General features: G+C 38.9%; 1 protein-coding gene across 12 annotated transcripts in view; it reads right to left on the reverse strand.

Moving 5' to 3' along the window:
- The window catches only part of ARHGEF3 (Rho guanine nucleotide exchange factor 3), a 128053-nt gene that overhangs the window by 14944 nt on the left and 87502 nt on the right, over nucleotides 1–25607 (reverse strand). For 10 of the 12 annotated variants that reach the window (XM_084530424.1, XM_084530430.1, XM_084530419.1 and 7 more), the window contains one exon: nucleotides 1779–1886. In XM_084530424.1, the coding sequence (XP_084386550.1) occupies nucleotides 1779–1886 (108 nt within the window). Of the gene's footprint in view, nucleotides 1–1778; nucleotides 1887–2728; nucleotides 2780–15947; nucleotides 16273–25607 lie in introns of those variants that run through there. The other 2 variants (XM_084530422.1, XM_084530421.1) reach the window with 2 other exon arrangements.

Genomic DNA, 25607 nt, shown 5'->3' on the forward strand with positions numbered 1-25607 from the left:
AAATATATTCTAATAACCACCAGGAACAGACGAAGGCAGAAATGTTCACAACAGTAGGACTTCTAACAAACTCACAATTTTCACTACTTTTGTAAAAATTTGCCCCAAACCACATTTATGTAGCTCTCACTAGGATCTAGGAAGGCTACTAGTACGTGCATAAAAGAACAGGTTGTTTTAATAGCCTAAATCAGCCATTATTAAATACAATATTGTATTGGGAAGCCCCATCTCACAGCCATTCACTACAGAATGACAGCACAGTCCCTTAAACGAGGACAACAGCTGCGGAACGCTGCAAAACGGGAAGTGCCGTGCTCAGAAGCAGTTTAGACAAAAATTAATTCACTTTCCACACGCCTCACAACTGGAACTAATGTAGTCCTTTCAGGGTCAGGCCAATTTTTTCCTACAGACAGACTGCAGAGGAGATTTATACACCCCAGGGAATACAGGCATCTCTGCTCTAGTCACGCTACAATATACCTTCTGGATCCAGCCCAGACTGAAGGGAGTTCAGCCATTTTGCCTCTCCTCCAACCCCATAAATGCAATTATGGTATGCAGATGTCTGTGCTTTCAGAATAGCAGGAATAGGAAACAGGAAAACCAATGTTAAAGAAGTGCTGTAGTATCTGTTTTTGAGATACTACTGCTACAGAAACATTGTTTGGTTTCTTTCCCCATGTCTTTTTATTTAACAGATAATTTCAATAATGCTCTAAGCTACTTTTTATTAGATAACAGTTTTAATACATTCAAGATATTTTTATATTTCCCCTCTTCAAAGAAATTAGCATTTTAAAGTAAATTTCTTTAGACTGCACGAATGCTTTCTTACATAAACTATTTTAAGAGAAAACAGTGCTATTTTTTTTTCCCAAAGTTTTCTAGGCCAGACCCATAGCAGTATTTCAGTTCCCAACTGTTTCTCACTCATCATAATCATTAGGAGTTGAGAACCCAGATGTTTGAAGTCTCCAGGTCTGAATGCACAAATAATTCATAAATTCAAGTAACATTTGTCTCTATGTTAAATATCATGCACTTAATCTGTTGTATGGAAACTGCAACTACAAAATTATTTAGTTTCTAAATTGCATTTAAATATGCTTGCCCTTGAACAATTTTTATCAGCAGCTTTGGAAAATGACTTTTTTTTTCCCCAATTGTTCGCTACCTCTTTGTCTAGGGAAGTTCAAAGTTCACTACACAGAAGGAAATTTAGCAGTCCTGTATGACTAGCTGTACCAAAAATAACATTTTCAAGGAAACCCATCAAAATTAACAGGAAGTGTCATGGAAAACTCTGTTCTTCATTGAATTTAGAAAGCAACTGTAATACTTTAATATAGAAGCTTCTATATGCTACAAGGGTAATAGTTTTCCTAGTAATTAAAAAACCATCCATTATCTGGACAGATATGTTGTTTTTGAAGTAAGAGTTTTGAGTTTTTAAATTGAGTAACTTTGTGTGAGCACCACTTTGAGTGGCACTTTGTTACATGGTCTAAACTTTTGGGTAGACCTTTGTGGTGCCAGGAGTTGGACTTGATGATCCTTATGGGTCCCTTCCAACTCAGGATATTCTATGATTCTATAGTCATAAACTGCTTAAACCTGTTTGTCACATTCCATTGGTGTGTGCACTCATATGCACACAAGTAAATGGACTTCCCATTCCTGTACTAACCCTAGAAGAAATTGTGTGCGTCTGTATGTGTGTTTTCCCTTTTTAGAAACGCAGTTTAATGCAGCAGTGCAGCTACTGTTATTACCTGAAGTGTTTGGCTGAACCGCTTCAATGGAGTGGCCCTTACAGGAGGGATGAGACTTGCTAGTGATGTAACTCTGGAAAGAGGCTTGACCCGCTTGTTACTAGGCTCCTGTAAAGGCAGAAAAATGGGGGAAATGTGAGCATAATCAGTTAAATACTGCTGTGAGTTTCACTGGTTCTTCTAAGGAAGCAATTATAAAATAGAAGTTTGTAAGCCTGGTATATAATTAGAGTAGTATATAAACAACAGCAGTTTTAAAAGCTGACAACGACAGATTACTCTTGGCTGGTAAATACAGATCCTGGAAACAGTTGAAATATATCATCATGGCTGGTGGCAGGGGAGGGAGAAGGATGAAGAGACAAAAATATGTTATTACATTAACTCATTCTTAAAAAAAGACAGACATCTTCAGCAGTGCTCTGCAGCTAATGCATCTTATGACAGTGTTGTCATTGAAAGGAATACTTTCAGATAAAACCAATTAAGTTTGTTTCTTTGCCTTCTGGCACTGTCAGCATGTGACTTTATTCAGTGAAAAGTATTTCACTCTAGAAAATATAATTCAGACCAATTTCTAACTTAAATGTCCAGTGAGCGCACATTCATATAGAAATACCTCCACATACAGACAAATAATGTTTACATTATTTTTTCTATTTTATGCAAAAAAGTAAGAAAAATCTATCTACCGTAAAGCATTCAACTAAATATTTTTCTTTTCATATATAACAGCTCTTATGCCCTGTTTAAGTAACGTATAACCACATCAATGTAATATGACAACTATCCTGCAGATTTTAAAAAAAGTAAACAAATGATAATGAAAGAAAAAATTGTTATAAAAGCATAAAAATAAAACTGTTACCCTTGGCTTTCTAACCTCTGACATTTAATGGATCTTGAACAGCACATGCAAAAGGCAACTTTTGACAGAAAAGTAGGCAAACCTTCCAAGTGACATTAAAAAATCCATCTAACATCATATTTCAAGGATATCCTAAAGCAGGTCATCTTTCTTTTTCAGCCATGGTTATTGAGTTTGTGTAGGTTTCCTATGTCTCCAATTTCCTATACGTATCTTTTGGAAAATGAAGCACACCTATTAGCCTTTTGTTCTAAGAGCCAAATCCTTCTGGAAATAATGCAGATTTATCATCTTTCCCATTGAGGAAAAAAAAAAAAAAGGCAGCAATGATCATCATCTGCATTACTGGCAAGAAAAAGTCTCTTCCATTAGCACAGCAACAGAGGAAAGGTGAGAAGCAGCTACATATTTAATTTACTTCTCAGCAGGCAAACCCAGAAATCTGTAAATGCTGAAATAAAGGACAAAATGTTAAACCCTCTAGCAAAAATAATGTATTCCTCCACTAATGAAACCCAGTATTAAAGCATTTTAGCAGCCTAAATTGATCTACTCTTTTATCTTCACCGCTGCACTGCTATTCCTATTCCTTCCTTTTTTTTTTTTTTTTTTTTTTTTTTTTTTTACATCACTGCAGCACCACTGGCATGCTGATTTACACACCTCCCTGCTTCGGAAAAAAAAAAAAAAAAAGTATTTGAGATTCCACTGTAATTCTCCTCTAATTGGTGGCTCAGCCATCAGCTGTTGTTTCCTGTGATTACTCAGAATGCCAATCCTGAAGCACAAATAGTATCCCATGGCAGAGCCTGCCTGATATCACTAGTGCTGCACTGCAGTGAAAGGACACTGCCCTGCTTTCAGCTGGGACAGAGTTAATTTTTTTTCTAGTGGCTGGCATGGTGCTGTGTTTTGGATTTCAGATGAGAGTAATTTTGATAACAAACTGTTTCAGTTCTTGCTCAGCAGTGCTTACTCTGAGTCAAGGACTTGCCTAGGCATTACTTAGGCATAAATATCACATCCCTAAAGCAAAATCTCGAAATCAAGCATATATGGACATTAAAGAAGATGGAGGGAGGTTAGGATTAAGAGAAAAGATTTCTCCTCCTTTTCTGCTATATGCCTTCTACATGTATAATTCTATAGCTTTGCTGCTAAGTGTATCTTCTTTGGTCCAAAGACAAAACTGATGGGGAAAAAAAAGTTTGATCTACACTACATCACAGATAGCCATATCCTGGTTGGAAGTTAAATGCTATCCATAGTCTAACAGACCTTTTACACTTACATTGTGATTGCACGGTCTTTCAGTCTTAAATTTAACCAAACTAAGCCGAGAAACCCTTGAATAATTTTCTTTGGAATCTACTGCCAGCAAATGAGCTGACAAAATAAGTAAACCTGTTCTTCACTGCATTTCTGCAGCAGGAATGATGCAAAAACTTTGAATGAATCTTCCTATGTAGTGTTTAAGTACGAGAAGACAAGCCAGTCTACTCATATGTGAATATTTCCACATCTGTTTGCACAACAGCAGCTAAAGTTTATTAATCACTACACTTCACCTGCCTGCTATGAGCTCAGGCTGGGACCTAATTTGGTCTGCCATGTGGGGCACGTAAACCTCAGGCAGCTGCGAAAACTGATGCAAAGCATCAAATAACATTAGTCTGAGTAAAAAGGAGCGACAATCACCTTCTTTCTCCTGGAGAGCAAGAGGAAGCGGGGAAAAAAAATCTCTGATTTCTCCTTCTTCATGTTGGACAGTCCAAAGACTGTCTGAGAGCTGCGCTGTCTCCTAGCCAGCAATGCCTACAGTCCCAGGGGAACATGATACAGCCCCTCCTTTAAAACTCCCCCATCCATTTCAAGGTGAAAGTTACTTGAGCAGTATAATTTTCTTTACTAATGTTTGTGCTGCTAAACCTTACTGGGTACAGAAGTTAATGTTAAAGAGAAGAAACTCCACATAGAGTTTCAGCCACTGTTGAAAAACAGTAAGCTCTTCTACAGCCTCTTGCTGTAAGCCGCCAGAGGTCAGCACCTCTCCCAGCAACCAAAAGGAAAGTCAGCTAAAAGGTTGTGTGAAGGTCTTTCTGCATCCCCTTTTGTCTTCCTCGTATTGGGTATCATGTGCTGATCTCACACAGGAAAATTTGATCAGAATTCAAAAGAGCTAAAATATGTAGTACCAATTACGAATTGGATGTTTCAATTATGAGAGATCAGCATTACTACAGGATTCTAACATGATTATTTAAAATAATGACTCAATAATTTCAGAAGTCTAAGACTTCACACTTTGCCAATCAGGTCTGAAAGTATATCTTATTAAGCAGAAGTTCTTCATTATGCAGAAAGCTTTCTACTAATGTCTGACACTCACCCCACATTAGAAATGGTCTGGTTGGCTACGACACCCGGCTGGAAGTAAAAACTCACCAGACCTTCCAGGTGTCCCTTCCCACAGAAATATCTAACCACAACAGCAATCAACACTGAGTCACCACTTCCACTGTGGAATAATAAAGCTTGTATAGGAAAGGTTTTGATTGTGCAATGAAAAAATAACACTACTGGAGCAATTCTAAAATCGTAGGATAGTAACACTGAAATTCTTAGACACCCTTGCCAGGGTCACACTTTTTCTGCTGCATGGTCTACGTTCATTTCATCTCTACCCCTCCCTCCTTTTAAGCTATCTGCGTGGCCTCTCCAAACCAGTGACACAGAGATGATGAACTACTGACGCCAATAATCTAGGCAGGGAAAAATTCCGCAGCCTAGTGTATGAAAAAGTGAGTTTTGAACACATGGTTGTTTTTCTAATCAAGGTTCTTCAAAACCAACAGATCAAATAGGAAACAGCGTGTGTGAACTGTTCTGCTTTACCCAGAGATACTGAGGAGAGTCTGCACTTGCACATCAGTCCAATAAGACTCAGGGGTTGCATTCTAGATACTGCTTCCCAAACCTCTTCAGTGGTTCCTACTTTTTTCTTTCTTCTTTTTTTAATAATAATAATAAAAAAAAAATAATTAACTGCTTGTGGTTAGGAATTCTTTGTACATGTGTTTGTTATTTTACTACTATATTGTCTATGAATACCTCTGTTTTTCCAGTTAACTGAGGAGGGGTCCTACAATCATAAAATTTTTGGGGATACGAATCTAAGCACACGGGAACTCAGAATCGTGTGACTCCTGTGTCTAACCAGCATGGAGAGGCTGCAGAAAAGACATACTATCCAGGAAGACAGGAAGAATGAACATTAGGTTCCAGGTCAGTATCTCTGAGTGTGCTCAAAAGACTCAGAGCTACCCAGTCATCACTTGTCCTTCCCCCCTACTCGCCCTCCCGGTCCAGGGAATTTAGAAGCAGATGGGATTCAGCAGCTGGATCTGCTTGCAACAACTATTACCTATCCAGACTGGGAACTGGGCCAAGTCAGGACACAAAATTCAGCAGTTAGAATTCTTTGTTTGACCTTTTGAAGTCATTATTGATATTAAAAAAAAAAAAAAAAATCACTTCAGAGTTCTGAACTAAAACTAAATGCTAGACTGCATTGTCAGAGTTAAAGGCTTGCTCAAATAATATGGGAAGCTGGAAAACAAAAGATCCAGACTACAGTTTGGCAAGGTTTCCAAAATGTGGAGCTGGTATACGTGAATGAGTAATGTTAATTTGACAGTACTTTAAATTTGATATAAGGCTAAATAAAACTGAGGGAAACATGAGTGCAGAAACTTCAAAGACTGCACAGTCCAAGCAAAGTCAAATTAATGCCTGACTAAGCTAGAACAAAGAGCAGCTGGCTTTTGGAGGGAGCTGTATATTTGAACTCAAAATGACTTTGGTAACATGTGAATATTGGAATTCAGAAAGCAAAGAATTACAACTGGAAATACCACATATATGCATCCTCAAAACAAACTCTTGAAACTGAACAAACAGAAAAAGAAGCAGATCTGTGTACAAGATCTGGATGATTCTGGAAACCATGAAGTGGACATTTCAAACAACTACCCTGTACTTCTGAAAGAGTACATTTTTAACCTATACTTTTCTTTGGAATTCAAAGGAAGAAAGATTAGAGTAGTCACAACAGCATAATCAATTACCAAATATTTAAGGCAGGAAAATATCAGATAAGAAGTTTCAAAGATGCCATGCCTCAGCATTCTCCTAATGTGGCATGAAGAACACTACTGTAGATTGCTTCTTCATTGTCATTTATTCTGTAGGTCACTCTGTTGAACCCCTGTGTACACTTGTATTTGTGGTATTTTCTACGTATTAAGCTCTAACCTAATAGTTTAGACTGCTGAATAAGAAAGAGAAGCTGTATCTTTTAAGGTACAGCTCTCCAAAGCTTAGCATTCTGCTGCTGGACAACTGGGAGATGTGTACAGCAAGGAGTTGCTGCTACAGTGCTACCGGGAAGCCGTACTTTTCTGAGTAACTTCTGCCAACTCCCTTCTCAGTACAATTTAAGTCTTCTTTCCACATGTAGCTGAATGAAGTGCTTCTTTTTAACATTGTAACGTAGTAATTTCAAAACAACATCATCTAAGCAAAGAGAGAACTTTTGTATCATTACTTCTGGCTCTAACACACACCTTATCACTGCAAAGTCCCAGGCTTTACATACAGCACCTGTTCCAGGGCGAGGTTAAACATTCAATATCCACAGCAGCACGTTAAAGCACAAGATCTTTTGAACAATTAGGTACTTACATCAGTTGCAATGTACTGACAGCTATTTATAGTTGTTCATATTTATAAAGTTGATGTTACTGTTCCTTAATCAGTGAAACCAGCACCTAACAACTGGCTGTATTGTATCCAATAACCCACTGCACAGATAGGAAAAGCTTTTAGAGGGGGAATTCAGGGGAAGAAACTAGCATTTCTCATGCTCTTTATCCACAAAGTAAGCGACTCTTTCAGCAGCACATGTAAAGATGGAATTTTCCCAAAGTTCACAGTAAGTGCCTTCCTGTCAGAGTGAGTTAAATCTATTTAATAATATCAATTAGTTTTCTATACATTGTCATTCAACAAGGCCACCCACAGCCTAATTATTACACTTTGATGGTTAAATGACTCTAGCACAAGATTGATTTTCATTTTCTAACAAATAGAATGAAAGGTAACAAAAAGTAGCCCAGATTCCCTTTACATTGTCTGCAGGACAGCTGAACCAATGACCTGGATAACACAGTGCACAGCAGTAGTCTACATGCCATATAACAGGTCTTCACTTGCTGCAGTACCTCATTCCAAAGTCCTTCACTTGGTGCTCCCAAGCAGCTAGCCCAATTTCCTCCCAGCGAACGGTAAAAGCAAATGTATGTTCACTGCTGGTATGATTGTTTTTCCACCTGACTCTCCCATTGCTGATTAGTGACTTCAACAACAGTCTGCAGTCAGAGAGCTGCTGCTGAACTGGACAAACAAGGGAAAGTATTTCCCTCAGGGGTCATTATACTCCATCCTCAGCCCATGGGCAGCAGTGCTGCCATCACTTTGTGTTGATTTTTCTGATTGTAATTAGAAACAAATACACTCAACAAAGGGGATCTACAGAGATTTGTAAGTCAACCCAGAAAACAAAGGCTAAGTGAAACCTTGCACAGGAAGTCAGCGTTTCAGAACATAAGGACTTGCTCCTTTTACCTTCTTCAAAGGCAAACTAGCCTTCCCTTCACCCCCCCAAAAAAAACATCTGATATTGGCAATGCTAATTCAAAACAGCTTGTAATTGCCTATGTTACTGGAGTTCAAGGACTGCCAGAACCAACAAATTCTCAGGTAACTCCTTATAGCAAGAGTCCTTGACTTGGGTTTGCTACCCTTCTTGACATTATCCCAAAGATATGCTGGGGATATTTTTGCCTTTTAATACACTTTCTATTTGTGAACCTAGACAGACAGGTATCCAAGGCATTAATTCTGTGTTTAGGAGCACTCATTACTGCAAACATTTTATTAGAAATTAGTCTCAAAGGAGTTAACTGTGTCATAATTGGAAAACTCTGTAAAGTGAAACAGCCCAGTAACTGCTGTTTCAGACATAACTCACAGGCAGTGCCAGCAACCTGAAACAGAAGCACTCTGTTTCAGACTTCATATTACTGGCTAAACTCCTATACCTTAAAGATTATTAGTTTTTAGCCAACTTTATAAGGGTAAGTCAACATTTGTCATGGCAGGAAGCCCAACATTTTTATTTTTATTTTTATTAGTCTGCTATTAGTTAAATTGGCCTAAGATTAAACAGTTCTAATAAATGCTCCCAAAACTTGGAGTTTAATTTAAAAAACACACCCCCTTGCACACACTTTGAAGCTCTGTTCCACAGGATGTTATCAATATTTAAACTTCAGCAGGATTAAAAAAAAAAAAAAATGCAAGCAAAAAGGTTAAAAAAACAAAAAGCAACCCACATTACAACAGCCTCTTACTACAGCAAACAGCCTAAAAAATAAAGCATGCCATGCAATTTGAGCTTTTTGTCCCTTCATAGAGAGGTAGATCTAAAACTAGAACAACATCCTCAGTGGTTACCAAAGCTAACAGAGACCATCTTTTTTAATACATGAAACCACAGAAAATTTGCCTTTCTTTCATATTTCATAGTATGTTAGAAATACTTCATTCAGGAAATCCTCAAACATCCAGGCTTCTAGAGCTGTGAATGTATGTTCACATACAGCTCTCCAAAAATTAGTGTGGTCAAGAATAATGAAGCAAGCAACTCTCCAGTAGCTCTAAGCACAGCTACCTTTGTGCAACGCTGAGCTATAATCACCCACACAAATCCATCCTAAAACCTGGGAAAGGCATCACACTAATACAACACTGGCATCTCAAAAAGGCTATTAAGCAAGTTAAGTAAATGATACATATTTGCAACTTGATCAGCCAATAAATCATGTGGTAAAACTTCTAATGTTTCTTCCAAATCCACAAGGCTCCACACCACCTGCACTCTCTCATAGGAGCAGGAAAAGGTTTGTTATTCTTCCTTGGCTGGTCTACACAAAAGCAGCCAGCAAATAAAGCAAAATCCAGAGATGTTTTGTTTTAATCAGTGTTATAAAGAAGAGGTCCTGAAATGATACTTGGGGTAGAAGGAAAAGCTATGCAGAGAAGTGGTAAAGCACTCTCAGTTAAAAAAAGCGAGTTGAAGTGTGCATCGGGGTATGGCACCATGTGCTTCACCATAGATCGTCACCGTCCTGTGAACAGGCTGCCCCCAGCTGGTACCACCTCACCACCTCTGCCATATGACAGATAGAAGCACTGCAGCACCAGCAGCACAGGGAAGAGTTGTGTCCAGCTCTCTTGACTGATAATTCATTTGCCTGCAATACCCAGAAATCTATGTCTACCAGCAGTTAGGAAATGAAGGCAAATTGACAGAAAAACCTTACACTGATGCGAATTAACACAAGTAACAGAATTGCCGAAAAACCCAGACAACTAGCGTAGAGTTGACTAAATTCTGAATTTCCTCTCATTTAAAGCTGCTTGTGCAGACTACCCTGGACCTTTTCCCTCTGGAAGAAACTGGATCTGAAGCACGGCTGCCAATTAACAAGCAGACATGTCATGGTAGGTTCATGCATGGCAGCACAGCAGCAAGGTGCTTGTTGCAAAATGCCACTCAGCAGAGCAGGTTTACCCTTCCTGCACTCCCCTGGCTGAGTTAAACACGGTCCTGAGCCCAAGACAACCTAGAGCTTCTCCTGGACAGCAATATATTGAGGGTACTAGGAAACACCAAAAGACAGCCTTAGGAATTAGGGCCATTTGTAGCCTACCATTTCTGCAGTGTAGGAGATGTAAGCAAACACCAGATGAACCAGAACATCCTGGAGGTGCACAGGAATCCTATGCCACTGCGGTAGTTTTTACAGCCTAAACCTAGGCATTATGTTAGATCCTGCACAGAGAAGCAGGAAAACATCCTTGCTCTGAGGAATTGATGTCTTTGTTCCCGGGACTTAAGCCACTTTGTTTGTTTAGTTTCTTGGGTTTGTTTTGTTTGTGCGTTTTTTGAGGAGGAAGAGGGCATGGAGTGGAAAATTTAAAAAGCGTGAGGAATAAAACACTCTTGGAATGGCTAAAAATAGTGCAAAATATTCAGTTGTTAAACATCTGAGAAACACCTGCCTCATTTTACTCCTGAATCTCCATCTGCTCCTTTCTATTGACGCAAATTTGTACAATACTTACACCTTGAGCTTGAAGAAGGAAGAATATTTTCTAGCAAGGATATTTAGCAGCATTTGGATAGCTAAGCACAGCTGTCTTCTCCCCTTGTTTGTGGTTATGAAAAACATTTGTGTTTAAATGAGAAAATGAATCCCAACCATGGAAGTCCATTTGCTGCACACAGACAAGCCTCAAGGGATATGAGATTTATTACGAGTTAAGGAGGGCATTTTTGAGGGAGCTCCTTGTCAAAATACTGAAAGTACATCTTGAGCAGCTCTTGAACTTCCTCGGCTTCCCTCGAACTGCACTTTTTCTGTCCTTAACCACAAGCCCCATTGACTTTGATGTTGCTCAAGATGCTCAAAAACTTTCATGGCCTTATTGGGGACATTAAATTTCATCTTAACCAGACTGATCTTTCCATTCATAAACTACACAATTCCAAGCAAACATAGTGTTTCACAACAACTTTTTCAACTTTTTTTTTTTTTTTTTTCCAGAACTTAAAGAAGTATGTTAACTACATAAACTTTCTTACATATAGAAAAAGGTGAGCTTAAGAATTTTGAGCAGGAAAAGTTCAGTATCTCAAAGACTTCTCCCAACTTCTACAGCTGGATTTCTTGTGATCAAGAAAGGTTAAATGGAAACAGTAAAAAAACAGTAAAATTGAATACTACTATAGATTTAAAATATGTAAATACATAAAAGAGGATTAATTCATGAGATACACTAACTTATACAGGAATCTCAGGACCAGGCATTTTGCTTTGTTCATTTTGTCTACCTTTGTTAAGTAAAAGGTTTTGTTGTTTACCGAGGCAAATACCATATAACTTTTAAGATCAAAAAGGATATAAAAAATGAAACGCAACATGCCAAACACTGATGGTCAAAACAGACTTCTCTTCAAGTTAACATTTTGGTCCTTTTTATTTTGCTTTGTTTTTCCTATTATTTTTTAACCAAAGTCAGATAAATTGATTTGTATCTGCACTTGCCTATTAAAACAAAAACTATAATTTAATTACAGGAAGTTACCCTTGGTAAAAAATGCTTCTGATCTTATGATGCTCTTGATCAAAATTACCTGTAATAATTAATTCTTTTCACAGAATCACAGAATCACAGAATTTTCTAGGTTGGAAGAGACCTCAAGGTCATCGAGTCCAACCTCCAACCTAACGCTAACAGCCCTCCACTAAACCATATCCCTAAGCTCTACATCTAAGCGTCTTTTGAAGACTTCCAGGGATGGTGACTCCACCACTTCCCTGGGCAGCCTGTTCCAATGCCTCACAACCCTTTCTGTAAAGAAGTTCTTCCTAACATCTAGCCTAAAACTCCCCTGGCTCAACTTAAGCCCATTCATTTGGTCAACATCAGCATATCAAGTCTGTTTCTGTGCAGTTAAATCCTTAGGTCACAGAGTCAGCTGTTAAAAACTATAGCTAATGATTTTTAACTATTGCTAATGATTTTTATATGGACAATAAAACTATTGTTAAAGTAGTAATCATTGCATTTGACAGTGTAGAGCACGGGATTATGTTTCTACTGATTTGCATTTTCATTGAAGAACCAAAAGTCAGCCTTCCAGAAGATCTTATATCCTTGATCATGGACTAAGTGGGAATTTAAGCACTTAATGCTATATTTTCCTGTCTGTGAGTCTTTTAGCCTTAGCGGGTCATCTCTGCTCCCACTTCTTTAGGCAGATGCAAACAGAAATGGAATAATCAGCTATAGTCACTCAAACCTATTTCATGGAACAGGATAAAATAAGCTTCCCAGAGTATCAAGGGAAGATTGCAGAGCAGGCTCTACTCATGCTTCCTATGTTCACATCATATCACAGACCTCTTTGGGTTGTGTCTGCATAAAGAAGCTTTGTCATATTAACAGGTGCAAGAGAAGTAGCTACTAGAACCTTCAGTCATTATAACTACGTATTTTTACAGTTGTTATAACTATACATTTTTACCAGAGACTTGGTACTAATTTCATCTTGTTGAACTACAGTTGGTATATTTAATAATCCAAATAATTAGTACTCTATTATCCAGTACCAGAAGAAAATACTTGCAAAATTCAGCATGATAAAGAGTCTCTTACAGCAGCAATTAAAAAAATAGAGAAAAAAAAAAAGGTAAAAAAATGAGAGAGAGGGAGAGAGAGGGAAAGACCTGTCTTGGGCTTTCTATTAACAATGAGCAAGAGCAGCTTACCTGTAGCCCTTCTGTTCTTCATCCCACTAACCTGGAAGTGATAGCTGTTTGTGTGCCACATTGTGCAAAAGTCTCATTTAACATTTCAATTTCAGAGGAGACGTGGAAGCTAAGTGTGTCATGCATTGTTATAGGTACTGCTAAATACCTCCTGCTATTAAATATACTTCAGTTTTTGTCAGACTTGTCAGACTAAAAATAGCTCCATTTATTCTAGTCACACACTTTTTTCAGTTTCCTTTAGAGGGGCTGATAAGCTCTCTATAGCAAGTGAAGCACTTAGTACATTACAAGAAAGGATGTGGGTGTTTGGGTGTTTGTTTGTTTAATACCTTGAAGCAAGCAGTTTTGCTGATTATCTCTATTTCCATCTTACAAAAAAAAGCCAGAAAGAGCCCAACACCTCTGTACCATTTACACTTAGAATTGTACTACAATATTTTATGTGGGGCATGCAATGATGTAGGCAAAGGCCTTGCACTGTTTCCTGTATTAACTCATTCTTCAGACACTGCAGTGTTTTGCTGCCTTTATATTGTATTTAGAAAGAAGTGTGACAGCCGTACTTTGACCACAGGTACCTTTTCTCAGGTTCCAGGTTTGAACATACATTTTGGACATTTTATTAGTCATTGTTTTGTGACTGTACTACTTCTACTGGATTTATGCTACACAAGTTCAAGTATGGTTTACAGAACGAACCGTAGGCAGGAAACCTCTGTTCTCTTTTGTGACACTGACTTGTTCCTCAGAAACAGCAGTGGTTTACTACTGCTGCTCTGCACTTTAAGTCAGAGAATGAGGAAAAAACAGTATATTGTCAGTAAGCTTCAGCTGGCTACCCAAAGACTACCACCTGAAACACTGGAAAATTTCAACAGTACTGATAAGGATACACATTTTTTGCTAGTCTCAGTTGAAATCAGTGGGGTTAATTTAAGTATATACTCAAGATTTTTTCTGAATTTCAGAGGAAATATTTAATAATCACAAATTTTGACTTTAAACCAAAAAACAACAGCCACATAGCAGAAAATCTGTTCTGTTCCACATATGACAAAATCTATGCACATTAGGTAAGTAAATCAGTCAACTTCCCATGTCAATAATTAAAATAGTTTTCAAAAGTTTCACCAAGCCAGAAGTTCATAACCCACGCACAGCACACTAGCTTTCTGGTGTAGTAACGAAATCGTGGTAGAAGGTGCTCAATAGCTTTGTTTTAATTACTAAAGGTCAGAGAAACAGCTTAACATTTGATTTGGAGAAGAAATGGGGATTTTTCCCAATATTGATAGATTTTGAGGAATCAGGCTGCATATGTCTATCCTTACAATGCCTTTCCCAAAGTGCCTTTATTTCTACTTTCTTTGCCAAAATTTTTGAGTGCCAGATGGAGACAAACAAAAGAATGCTTAAAAGTTTATTTTTCAGAAGAAATAGTGGTCCGTCCTACTCTCAGAAATAAGCCTGAAAGTACAAGGTGAATTTTCTTAATTATATAAGATACAAAATGAAAGATTATAAATCCAAGTCAGTGTTTGCACTCTGTAATTCTGATTGATCTCATCTGTTACCAGAGATTTCCTCATGCTCTACAATTTCACTGAGACTTTTTCTTTGAAATTTGAATAATTAAACTGCCCTTCCTAAGTGTAGCAGAATAATGCTTGAACTCTTCAGATTTGGCAATTCTATTAATTTAAAAATAATAATAATAATTCAAATCTTCATGCACTAAAAGACTAAATGCATATTTCTCAGATATTATTACCAGTAAAACCAGTACCCTTAAATGAACTATTCAGTGATTAACAACACAAGCTTTATGGATAAGTGCACACATATTCAGGGTGTTAACTTTGAAAAACACAGTTGACAAAATTTCAGGTTTGTTAACTGCAGTAATTAAAACCCTTTATGTACAATTACACCAAAAAGCAAAAGGGCAGAATCTTCTTAGAGTTCTTAGCTTAAACAGGGACACTTGGCTCATGTTACCTTCAACCACTGGAAGTAATTAAACTTTCATACAGTTGGATTAAAAGCATACAATTTAGCAATTTGTCTTCAAGTTACTCAGTAAAGAAGACTAATAAAGAATCTATATACTTGAAGTGATAAAAACTTTCAGAAGGAAGCTTAATCTTTCCTCCAGCACAGCTAGACAGCCTCCTTGAGGTCACTTCGCTTTCCACAGAACTAGAGCAGACTAAACACTAACCTAAAGTATCAAATATTCAAGTCTTTCACAAACCCCACTCCTTGAAAGTTTCCACCATTTATGCGAGTTTTGTGAATGAATAAGTTGAGTTTCGGTTAAAAATCTTATTCCTTAATGTCACATTAAAAGATTTCATCCATTTTAAGATAGACAATAGTCAACCTGCTGACCTGGCAGCTTTCAGTTAACTGTGCTAATCACATTAATTTCTTGTTTTAGCACTGATGAGGACAAGACAGTGACATGGAGCTTCAAGGCACTGTCTTCCAGATTGCCTCCACTGTCAGCAAAGCATGCAACTGGCTCCTGCATCAGATTGACGATTAGTAAGTAACACTTCGCACTAGAATAAAGTAAATATAACTGACTTTAAACTACATATCTAAAATAGACATTTCATTAACCACTTTGAAGATTAATTCTTTAAAATGTCAGATGACAAGATTCCTCTTTCCTTTATTTCAAAAAGTTCATCAGCAAGGAAAGCACTACAGGATGCTCAAACAGACCAGGGATCTATGCCCAGAAGCCCCTTTTCCCAGTGCATCGCTTCTCCCCCGAGCACCACAGAGCTACAAAGGAACAAAGTTGTGACCCGTCACCCCTAACTGAGGTACCTCCGTCTCTTTAGCCGGGAAGCTCGCTGCCTGCACGTCCAAGGCACAATTCGTCCTCTTGACCGCAAGGTAAAAAGGGTAATCCTTGGCCACCATCGCGGCGGTGGGAGCGGCAGTTTCGGGTGTCACAGTTGCTCCGCTCCGAAAGCGAGCCGTCAGGGCGGTTTTGAGCCGAGCCTCCCGGCGCCCGGCAGCAGCAGTAGCGTCCCGCCGGGGGCTCCAAGCGCAGGGCCTGCGGCCGCCCCGCGCTCCGAGGGGCCGCTGGAGAGTGCGGGGCTCCGGGCAGGGGGAGGCTGGAGGAGGTAGGAGGCAGCGGGAAGACGCTGGAGGCGGCCTCACACCGCGGCGCCGCAGCAGGCCCGCCCCGCGAGGCGGTGTCGACTCCGCCTCCTCAGCGGAAAGGCGAGGAGTGGGGGCTGGCTGCGGGGGGCATTCGTCTGCCCGCCTCGGCCTACTGTGAAAGTTTGGTTCGCACACAGCCCTTCTCAACGTGTACCACAAGGAGAGAATTTCAGCCCGCCTTTATGCTTGCTTCTCAGAGGGTCAATGCAGTTCAATTATTGCCTTTTGGTTGGGCTGTTGGGCCACCTATGCTCCTGGCAAACGCAGGGTTTCATGGCCATCCATCACCAGCAGTCCAGGCCCAAACACCATTCCCATTTCTGTGGATGTCAGTGGCATCTGCGTCCTGCATACAAGTGCTCCAGCCCACCAGAGACGGAGTGCTGCATCATGCTATGCCACAACATTCAGCATTGCTCAATCTCTGGGTATTTTGTTCACCTATATTGTTACTTCTTCCTGTCTGGCAAGCAGGAGTTTGTTTCTTGTGTTTTTTAAAGTTACACTGCTGTTGCTATTGTTTAGTCAAAGAGCTCCCCTACCCGCACCCCTCATTGTAACAAGCTCAGAGAGAGTGGAAAAACACGACGGGTATAGTACAGGATGCACTGCTGGGCCAGGTCAGCAAGGCAGAGGGGCTGGTGTCTACCTTCAGACAAAGATAGTGAAGCTTTCCTGAAAAGAGAGAGGGAGTAGCAGGGGCCTTGTCTGGGTCCTTGACTGATCATACAAAAAGAGAAAATGGGAGACAAGGAAAAGGATACAGAGTGGGAAGCTGGATGGAGGCAGCAGGGAAGGATACTTTCAGGCAAAGGGAAGCAGCACAACCAAGAATAACTTAACAGAGTCTGACAGAACTAATTCTATTTTTAAAAGCAGATTGGATGGATGTTGATTCACAAGCATTTGTTTTGCTAAAGGTTACTAATCAGATAGTGATGCCTTTAGAATAAGCATATTCAAACTCAGTCCTCATTTGGGTACTTCCTTTGACTTCACCAACATCCCAAACATACAATGTCTCACACACTTGTTCTCCCAGGCCTGTTCAACAGCAGCCACAGTAGCTGAGATGGTCTCCTGCTGCCTCTCTATTTTGTAGTCATCTGCTCATAGAAACAAACAAAACCCCAAACCAATCCACAACACACACCAGTCTCCCTAGCCCCCAGTTCCTGGAGAAAAAGCTAGAAGAAAAGTACCAGTACTTTGGGATGTTTTGCTTTCTTTTGTAGAAGAAAAAGTAAAATTTGAACCTTTGGAGTGATATGGGCTGTGCTGCTCTCCCCATCTCCAAAGGGCCACAGGAGGACTGGCCAAGGTTCAATAGAAGCACAAGTGTTGACATGAGCCATTGAACAGCTTTCACATGGAGAACAGCAAGCAGACAGGACATTTCAGACAGGAAGAGAAATCAGGACAGTTGTTATAGAGATGTACAAAACCATGAGAGACAGAAAAATAGAGAATGGTTTTCCACCACATTCAACTACGGAAAAGGGGACCATCACATTAAACTGCATGGTGGCAGATTTATAGAGAAAAGTGGAGCTAATTCTTCACATTACATACAATTTTCAAGTTATACACAATGGAAATATTTGCTACAAGACACTGCTGCTAAGAAAGTTTCTCAGACACAAGTTTCTGGCTACTGAAACAGTATTTTGGGAAACACGATGACAGGCTCTTTCCATTTCATACTCTTCCACAGCAGTCCACTGTTGACCTCCACTAGAGATTGGATACTAGGCTAGACCAATCATTGCTGTGGGCCCCTCGCTTTCCATTTTTCATAAGATATGAAAATATTTTTTTTTATTTTTTCCAGAGGATTATTTGTCTTAGTTGAATGTTTCTGAAGCTACACACAGCTATTTCATTCATACGAATGTATGTTCATTTTTGCAAGTGTTTGGCAGGATGTTTACAGGACATACCTCTTTTGTACACAATCTGCTACTGGTGGACAGTTTCTCCTTACATTTCAAGCACATCAAAACACCAATACATATGCACAGGTTACAATAGCCAGAACTTCCTGAGAACACCGCAGCTGCTGTCTAATCATTGAAGCCCAAGAAGCCTTGATTTCAAATACTATCTGTGTATGGTTTTTTGTTTGTTTGTTTGTTTGTTTTATGTATGCATATGCTAAAACCATTTTAAAAATCAGCTTCACTTAGATGAGGAAAAGCGCCTTCAGGGCATGCCCTCGAACCATTTTAGTCCTGTAACATGCCTCACAGCATAAAGAGTACTTCACACAGGACAGGAGTGTACTGGTTTGGAGACTCAATGAACCTGAGTTTATAAATATATAAAAGAAAGTGCAGAGAGAAAAATCCTGCCTTTTTTCCAATTAATCAGGCCAGTGCACTTCAGCTTAACTAAGCATTCTTGAGAAACAAGAGAAAAGACTATATTCCTCTATTAAGAGGAATACGATTTTTTAACTGCTAGAAATAGGCAGTACTGATGAATTTCAGAGTAACTTACACCTAAAAGACTATAGCTTCTATAAACATCTAAAATAGGATTCATTAGAGACTTTGCATGTTTGTCTACTCTACTAGAAGAGCATAACTACTTTTTTAGAACTGAAGTTTGGATTCATTGATGCACCTAACTTTCTAAGTATCATATTATCTGATGGAATTACACAACAGTGCAATTTCAAAAAAATCTCTCACAGAATATCCAGAACAGGCTTGTGAGATTTTGTTTGTTTGTTTTCTGATATATATATAATTTTTACTTAGGAACCACGCTGTTTGGTAATTCTGGTAATCCCTGCTCAAGTAAGGTACCCACCACTGTTGACCTGGTTCAGGACTAAAGTTCACTGATGAAGTTGTTCCGTGATTGTCTAGTTCACACCAATGCTTTTAACCAGTTTCCCCATACATTCAAAAACAAATATTGAAGTAACTATTGCAAAAGCATCTGTCTGTATGACAAAGTCCTTTGGACCATTTAAGTTTTAGAACACAAATTATCCAAAATACAATAGCAAAAGAGGAAAAAAAAAAAAAAAACAAAAAACGGTTCCTTCTAGATAACGGTTAAAAAGCCATTATGCTAAGCAGCAGCAAAAGTAACTAAAATATTTAATCTAATCTAAATATTTAGATAAGGAAAATCCAAATGGAGCAAAGCATCTTTAACCATGGAAGTCATGGGCTTTAAGGAGTTCAATGGAACAGAAAATCATTAATTAAAGTTGAACACAGCCTAAGGAATAAAACACACAAATAGATTGTTTAAAGTTCAAGGTTGGTGTTTTTGTTGTCTTGTTTAAGTTTTGTTTCAACATGATCTTTGCCAAAATTTTTCCAACTGTCTTTGGGCAGAAATGCAGAATCTGTAATTAAACAGAAATATTTTGAGATGTCTACACCCAGATCTCAATTACTGTCTTCCTCCTGATATGCTAATGTGACTGCTTTCCCTATTAAAAGACAAAATCTGTTTTGATGAGCTGTTAAAAAAAGATTAGATAAATGCAATCAATTTTTGATGAAATATTCATATTCCAATAGACTCAATGTCTGTCTCTGCTTTTCTTCCCCCACCCAACTTAACACACCCCTTTGCTTTTTTTTTTTTTGTCTGCATTTGACTGTCAAGCCTAAAAAATAGCCTAGCCTTAGTTGCAATAATTCATTCTATTTCTTCTTTTAATTATAACTATTAATGCTAAAAGAGAAACACTACTAACTGTGTTTCTCCCATGATTCATATTTGTGGGAGCTTTTTTCACCCATTTTGGATGATTTTGAAATATATATTATGCACCTAGACATATATTTCACCAAGAACACAGCTCTGTGATATGTTCCCAGAAGGTCTAAGTAGCAAGAAAAAAATTTAATCAAAGGCATAATGCTTTGAAAAATAAAACTATTATCACCATCATCTTCAGATACACTATATTATCAACTCTTGGTGTTGTTTGTGTTTTGGTTTGGTTTTTAAATAAAGAACAATAAACAGTTCTTGACACAATTTTGGCTAAGTGTGCATACTACTTGGCTTGTATTGTTTCTGAAAGTTTTACCCATTGTAAAAGCCTGAATTAAGTGAAATATTGTAAGCACATTTCAAGAAAAGAAATCTCAGTAGCTTGCACTCCATGGAATATTCTTTGAGTACGGGTATCTGTCATATGTGCACCCACCATTAGTATGTGTTTTCACCAAAAAAATAAAAATAAACAAACAACATAAAGCCACTGCTTACAAGAGGTACAATTTCACTAACAGTATTCAGATAAAAGTTACTATTTCATAAAATTACCAGTGAAAGTAAGCCAAGCTAATGCTGTACACACACCGTTCTGCACTTATTGAACGTTTCTGAAGCCTCTCTTCAATGTACTCTAATATAACTTCAGAGTGATCATTAGGAATCTTTCCTTTCAGAAAGAAAACAACAAACAACCACATCCTGGAAAAAAAGGGCAATTTTTTCAAGTAGCCATTTTCACTAAACATCATGGGTTCAACTCTGCTTAGGAGCTCAAACAACTGTGATACAGTAGTTAGAAAGCATATAAACTGCAAGATAAAGGGTACTTATCCGGCAGTTGCACAGCTATTCATGACACTGCAATTTCCTCATTGCAAATACAGACTGTACACACAGTAGTGAGAGCAACAATTTTCTAGGTGATAAATACTTGAAAGAGACCACTTGATTAAACACATCAGAGACCACTTGATTAAACACATTATATAAAAATATAATTACAGGATAAATGATTACCATTAAAAATGTCCTCTCAAAAAACACAGCTGTAATTTTTCCAGGTAGAGACTTTATCATGCAAAGATCAATGTAGAACAAAGAACATATCTCAGGGGAACATCTGACATTACAAAATTGAAGCCCAAACTTCTATTCCATCTAGACTCTCCATTTGAAGACTATCTTTCATATGGCCCTTATTTGTGCAGCTTATGGAGTAACAAGAGGAGGAAGAAGTTAAACACGTATGTTTCCTCACTGTTATTGTGGCCTCTGCTTTGGGATTTGCAGCCAAGAGGTCCTGAACTATTCCCCGAGTTTTGTCAAATGAAATGAAAAATAGGAGTCTTCATTGTCCTCCACGGTGGATGATTGCTACTTTGAAAAAGTACCACCTTTATGTCTAAGTACATTCATGTGGAACTGATGAATAGAGAGACGTGATTACCATACAGAACATCATAGATGCATTGTTACATAAACACACGTTTGGTCAGCCATCCACAGGCTTTCAAAGTAAAACATGCATAAATTGTTGGAGCTTTTTCTTATTAATACAGAACAATTTGGCAGTGGGAGACAAGCATGAAGATTTGCCAATTTTGGGAGGTTTGGATTTTATTTATTTATTTATGGGGGGGTGGTTTTTGTTTGGTTTGTTCTTTCTCCCCCCCCACCCCCACTAACTTCATGTAATTTGCTTACTACAGAAAGTATTGTGCAGTTAAAGGATGCCTTCTAACAATTGCATTTGCACTGAAACAAAACTTCATGGAAACAGAATTTTTCCCTAGGAAGATGGTAAGTCATTTTTAAAGCTGCCTCGGTTTCATATCCCAGACTGTTAGGGTGCCTCCTGCTGACGATGGCCCACCGAGACAATGAGGAAGGACTCACTCATGCCTCTCCACCCCGCTACCACACACAAAGCACAAACTAATTCCTAACTGCGTGGGCCCTCTGGAGGGAACACAGAGGGTGTGGTGAGGCTGGATAAAATGACCCTTCATGAGTTACACTTGTAAGGAGGTACTTGGTTGAGCTTGTCTTCCTACACGGCCTACACAGAGATGGGAAGGATCGCACTGGCTGTCAGTGGGGATTTTTAAAGAATCTAAAGAATCTTTAAATTTTTAAAGACAGTAAAGAAGTCAAGTTCTGTATTAGTGGCCCTGAGTGGAAGAGCGTCCTTTCCTAAAATTTTACAACAGAAGAGGCATTATACAAGGAAGAAATTGCTGGGAATTACTTGTATGGTGTTTAAATAGGATTAAATGTAATTTAAATATTTTGTTTAAATTACAGGCACTGGGGGAGCTGAAATCTCTCTCCAGAGCACCCTCCTGGCTGGAGAATTAAGTAACAAATTTCTTCAAAGGACAGCATTGTCCCTAATACAAAGTATTTATCAAGACATTACAATAGTGGTCTTTTTTGTTTGATTGATTAAATTTTATTACAACAACATTTATATCATATAAATAACTCAATATTTAACTTCAGGGAAGAAAGCATTTTCTAATATTTCTCTGTATGTGTGTTTGTGTACTTTAGATATGGACAAGAAGAAAATGAAGAAAGGATTAACTATTAAGAATAACAGCAATTTTCCCCGCTCTAATTGATTTCACATGTAATACTGGCTAAAAGCCACTTATTATGTCCCTCCAACTGCAAGATGTAAAGCAAAGTCTGGGGTTAATACAGTATATTAGACCACATTATGTAACAATTGGAAAAAAAAATCAGAAGAGCTTTCATGTATTCGTGACCTACAGGTTAGAAATAAAAGCAGCAAAACATAAGACCGTTTTAAGTCCTCCTCTCCTATCCATTTACTTGTCTAGAAACACAAACGTTAAATCCAATTATACCATTCATTTGCCCAGTTTGACACACGCTTTGCCACACTGACATGTTAGTATGATTCTCTGCATTCCTTAGAAGTTACCTGAGTTAGCCATTTTCACAAAGATTTTGATTTCTATGACTTTTGGAATACATTTTTGCTTTGGGAAGGGCAGTACTCAAGATGCAAACTCTGAAAGTGCTGACAATGGACATGATTTTACAGCATGAATGAGATTAATTAACAATTAGTGACTTGCAGCAACAAGAAACACTGACTTTCGTTTGCCAGGTTTCTTTGCTGTGGATTTACCAAGCTTGGGTTCCTGCACCATGACAAAAGCACCAGAACACTTTTAAAGGCAAATGGAAGGAAAGTGCACAGATGCCAATGGGGACAGGGCAGGGAAAGAGCTACTTTTTTTCCTCCTAATAGCAGTGAACTATTAGCTCAGCTTACGTTGTTTCATGAAGTCATACCCAACGAATACTGTCCGTGTTTCTGGTTTTGGACCAACATTTTGGAGTAGAAGCTTTTTTCTTTTTTAATATTTTTTAAACAGACCCACCTACTAATTTCGATAACAACTGTGCATGGTTACTCATCTTCTACTCAGTTATTTTTGCCAATTTGTGTATCATAAAATTAAGAGAACATCTGTGTTTCTTAAATACAACTTTCAAAGACCAGCCGTAAGGCTGACTTCATATTCTGAGCATGATGTACCCTTTTCTAGATCATAGCCAAGGAGATGCTAGCAATATTTTTAGACTGAAAGTTAAGCAACTTATAATTCTTTGATACAGATTATAAGACATCCAAGGGAAAGAATTATGTTGGTCAAGCAAAACAGGGGGGAGACTATCAAGTGCTTTACAAACAGCCTGATAACTACAATAGAGCAATCTTGAACCTGCCATCTGCTAAAGCATAATACTCCATGACAATTCAGTAGATAAAACCTCCACACTTGATCCTGAAGAGTTTCACAGTTCACACAATGCCTTACCATTCCAATTATCACAGTGATGACCCAAAATGTGTGTTCTAATACTGGTGTCCATTGATCATTTCTAGAATGTTCCATTTTCATCTGCTATGACCCATATACAAAAATATACAAAAAATATACAAAAATAAATATTAAAAAATATATACAAAAATATACAAAAAATAAAACAATAAAAGATGAACACACACACACACACAAATCATCTCTCACCCTCATTCTCTCTATATGAGGGGGGGAGCAAAACTATGGGATAACTTCAAAAAGAAGCGTCCTTGCAAAACTGATAATGCATCAGCAAAGGATGGAAGCAGCCTACTGCCAGCACTGCTGCAAAGCTGCGTGGCCTTAGCCATGATGTGTTGTTAGCAACAATGTGACTCGTGTTTAAAAGATGCTTGAAAGAGGGCATAACATCTCAGACACCAACAACTCACGCCAGGACAGAACTTCTTTGTTCATAGCCCCTAACCAAGAATCAGGGAGTGAAGAAGCCACTTTCAGGCACGTTTTACTTCAAGTTACAACAAGGCTTTTCTTAAGGTGGCAAAGTGCTATCTTCCCAAGGGAAAATATGATGAAGTCATCCACACTGATCAAAAGTTACTATAAATACTCTCAGCTGAAACACAGAAATAAGACAAATAGTTACACTGAATACTTCATCCTTAGCTCATGAATGCTATTTATAATTTCTGAAGGCTATCTCCCCTCTGGTCAACTTGTTATTCCCAAAGCACCATCTGGCAAAAGATCAAGTGCATTCTACTTTTAAGTGACCTCCATTACCCAACCTGCAGCCATGAGCCGCCGTGAGGTGTGCCACTTGCCAACAACTATGAGTTTCAGACAGGCCCCTGACTACCGTAGTTAACTCAGCCCCTGATATAGCAGTGAGAGTCAATAATTAAAAATGGAAAGCAACATTGAAAGTAATTCCAACCACCACTGATAAAGTGATAGCAAGCTAAGGATGAGAGTTGGCATCCTAGCCAAGAGAGGAGCAAGAGTGACCCACTTCAGTAACAGAACAATTTGTGGGATTGGGATAAATCATTTACCTGACCTTTCAAAGTCTTTTTAGTTTCTGCTTGATGCAAAATAGAAGTCGCTGGAGCAATACAAAGAGAAACATAGGATAATCAAAGTGACCACCTAGGAAAATTACTTTTGCAGTAACATTTGCCTGTATATGTGGATGCAAAACTGTTGTTTGTTAATGCCGGTGTAGTGGGTTTACGTGGCAAGGTTTCGGTAGCAGGGGGCTATAGGGGTGGTTTCTGTGAGAAAGATCTAGAAGCTGCCCCATGTTTGGGAAGGGCCCCATTGTTTTCCAGATCTGAGCCAATAAGTGATGTTGTTTGCGCCTCTGTGAGAGCATATTTAAGACAGGGAAAAAAACGCTGTGCCAGACAGCAGCCGGGAGTGAGAGAACAGCCTTGCAGGTGCCAAGGTCAGTGTAGAGGGAGGGGGAGAGGTGCTCCAGGCGCCGGAGCAGAAGTCCCCTGCGGCCTGTGGTGAGGACCATGGTGGAGCAGGATGTCCCCCTGCAGCCCATGGAGTACCACGGTGGAGCAGGGTTCCATGCTGCAGCCCGTGGAGGAGACCACGGTGGAGCAGGTGGCCCTGCACCGACGGAGGCTGCCGCCTGTGGAAGACCCCTGCCGGAGCAGGTTCCGGGCCGGACCTGTAGCCCGTGGAGAGGAGCCCA

Source organism: Aythya ferina (genome assembly GCF_964211825.1).
Source record: "Aythya ferina genome assembly, chromosome: 10".
NCBI lineage: Eukaryota > Metazoa > Chordata > Aves > Anseriformes > Anatidae > Aythya > Aythya ferina.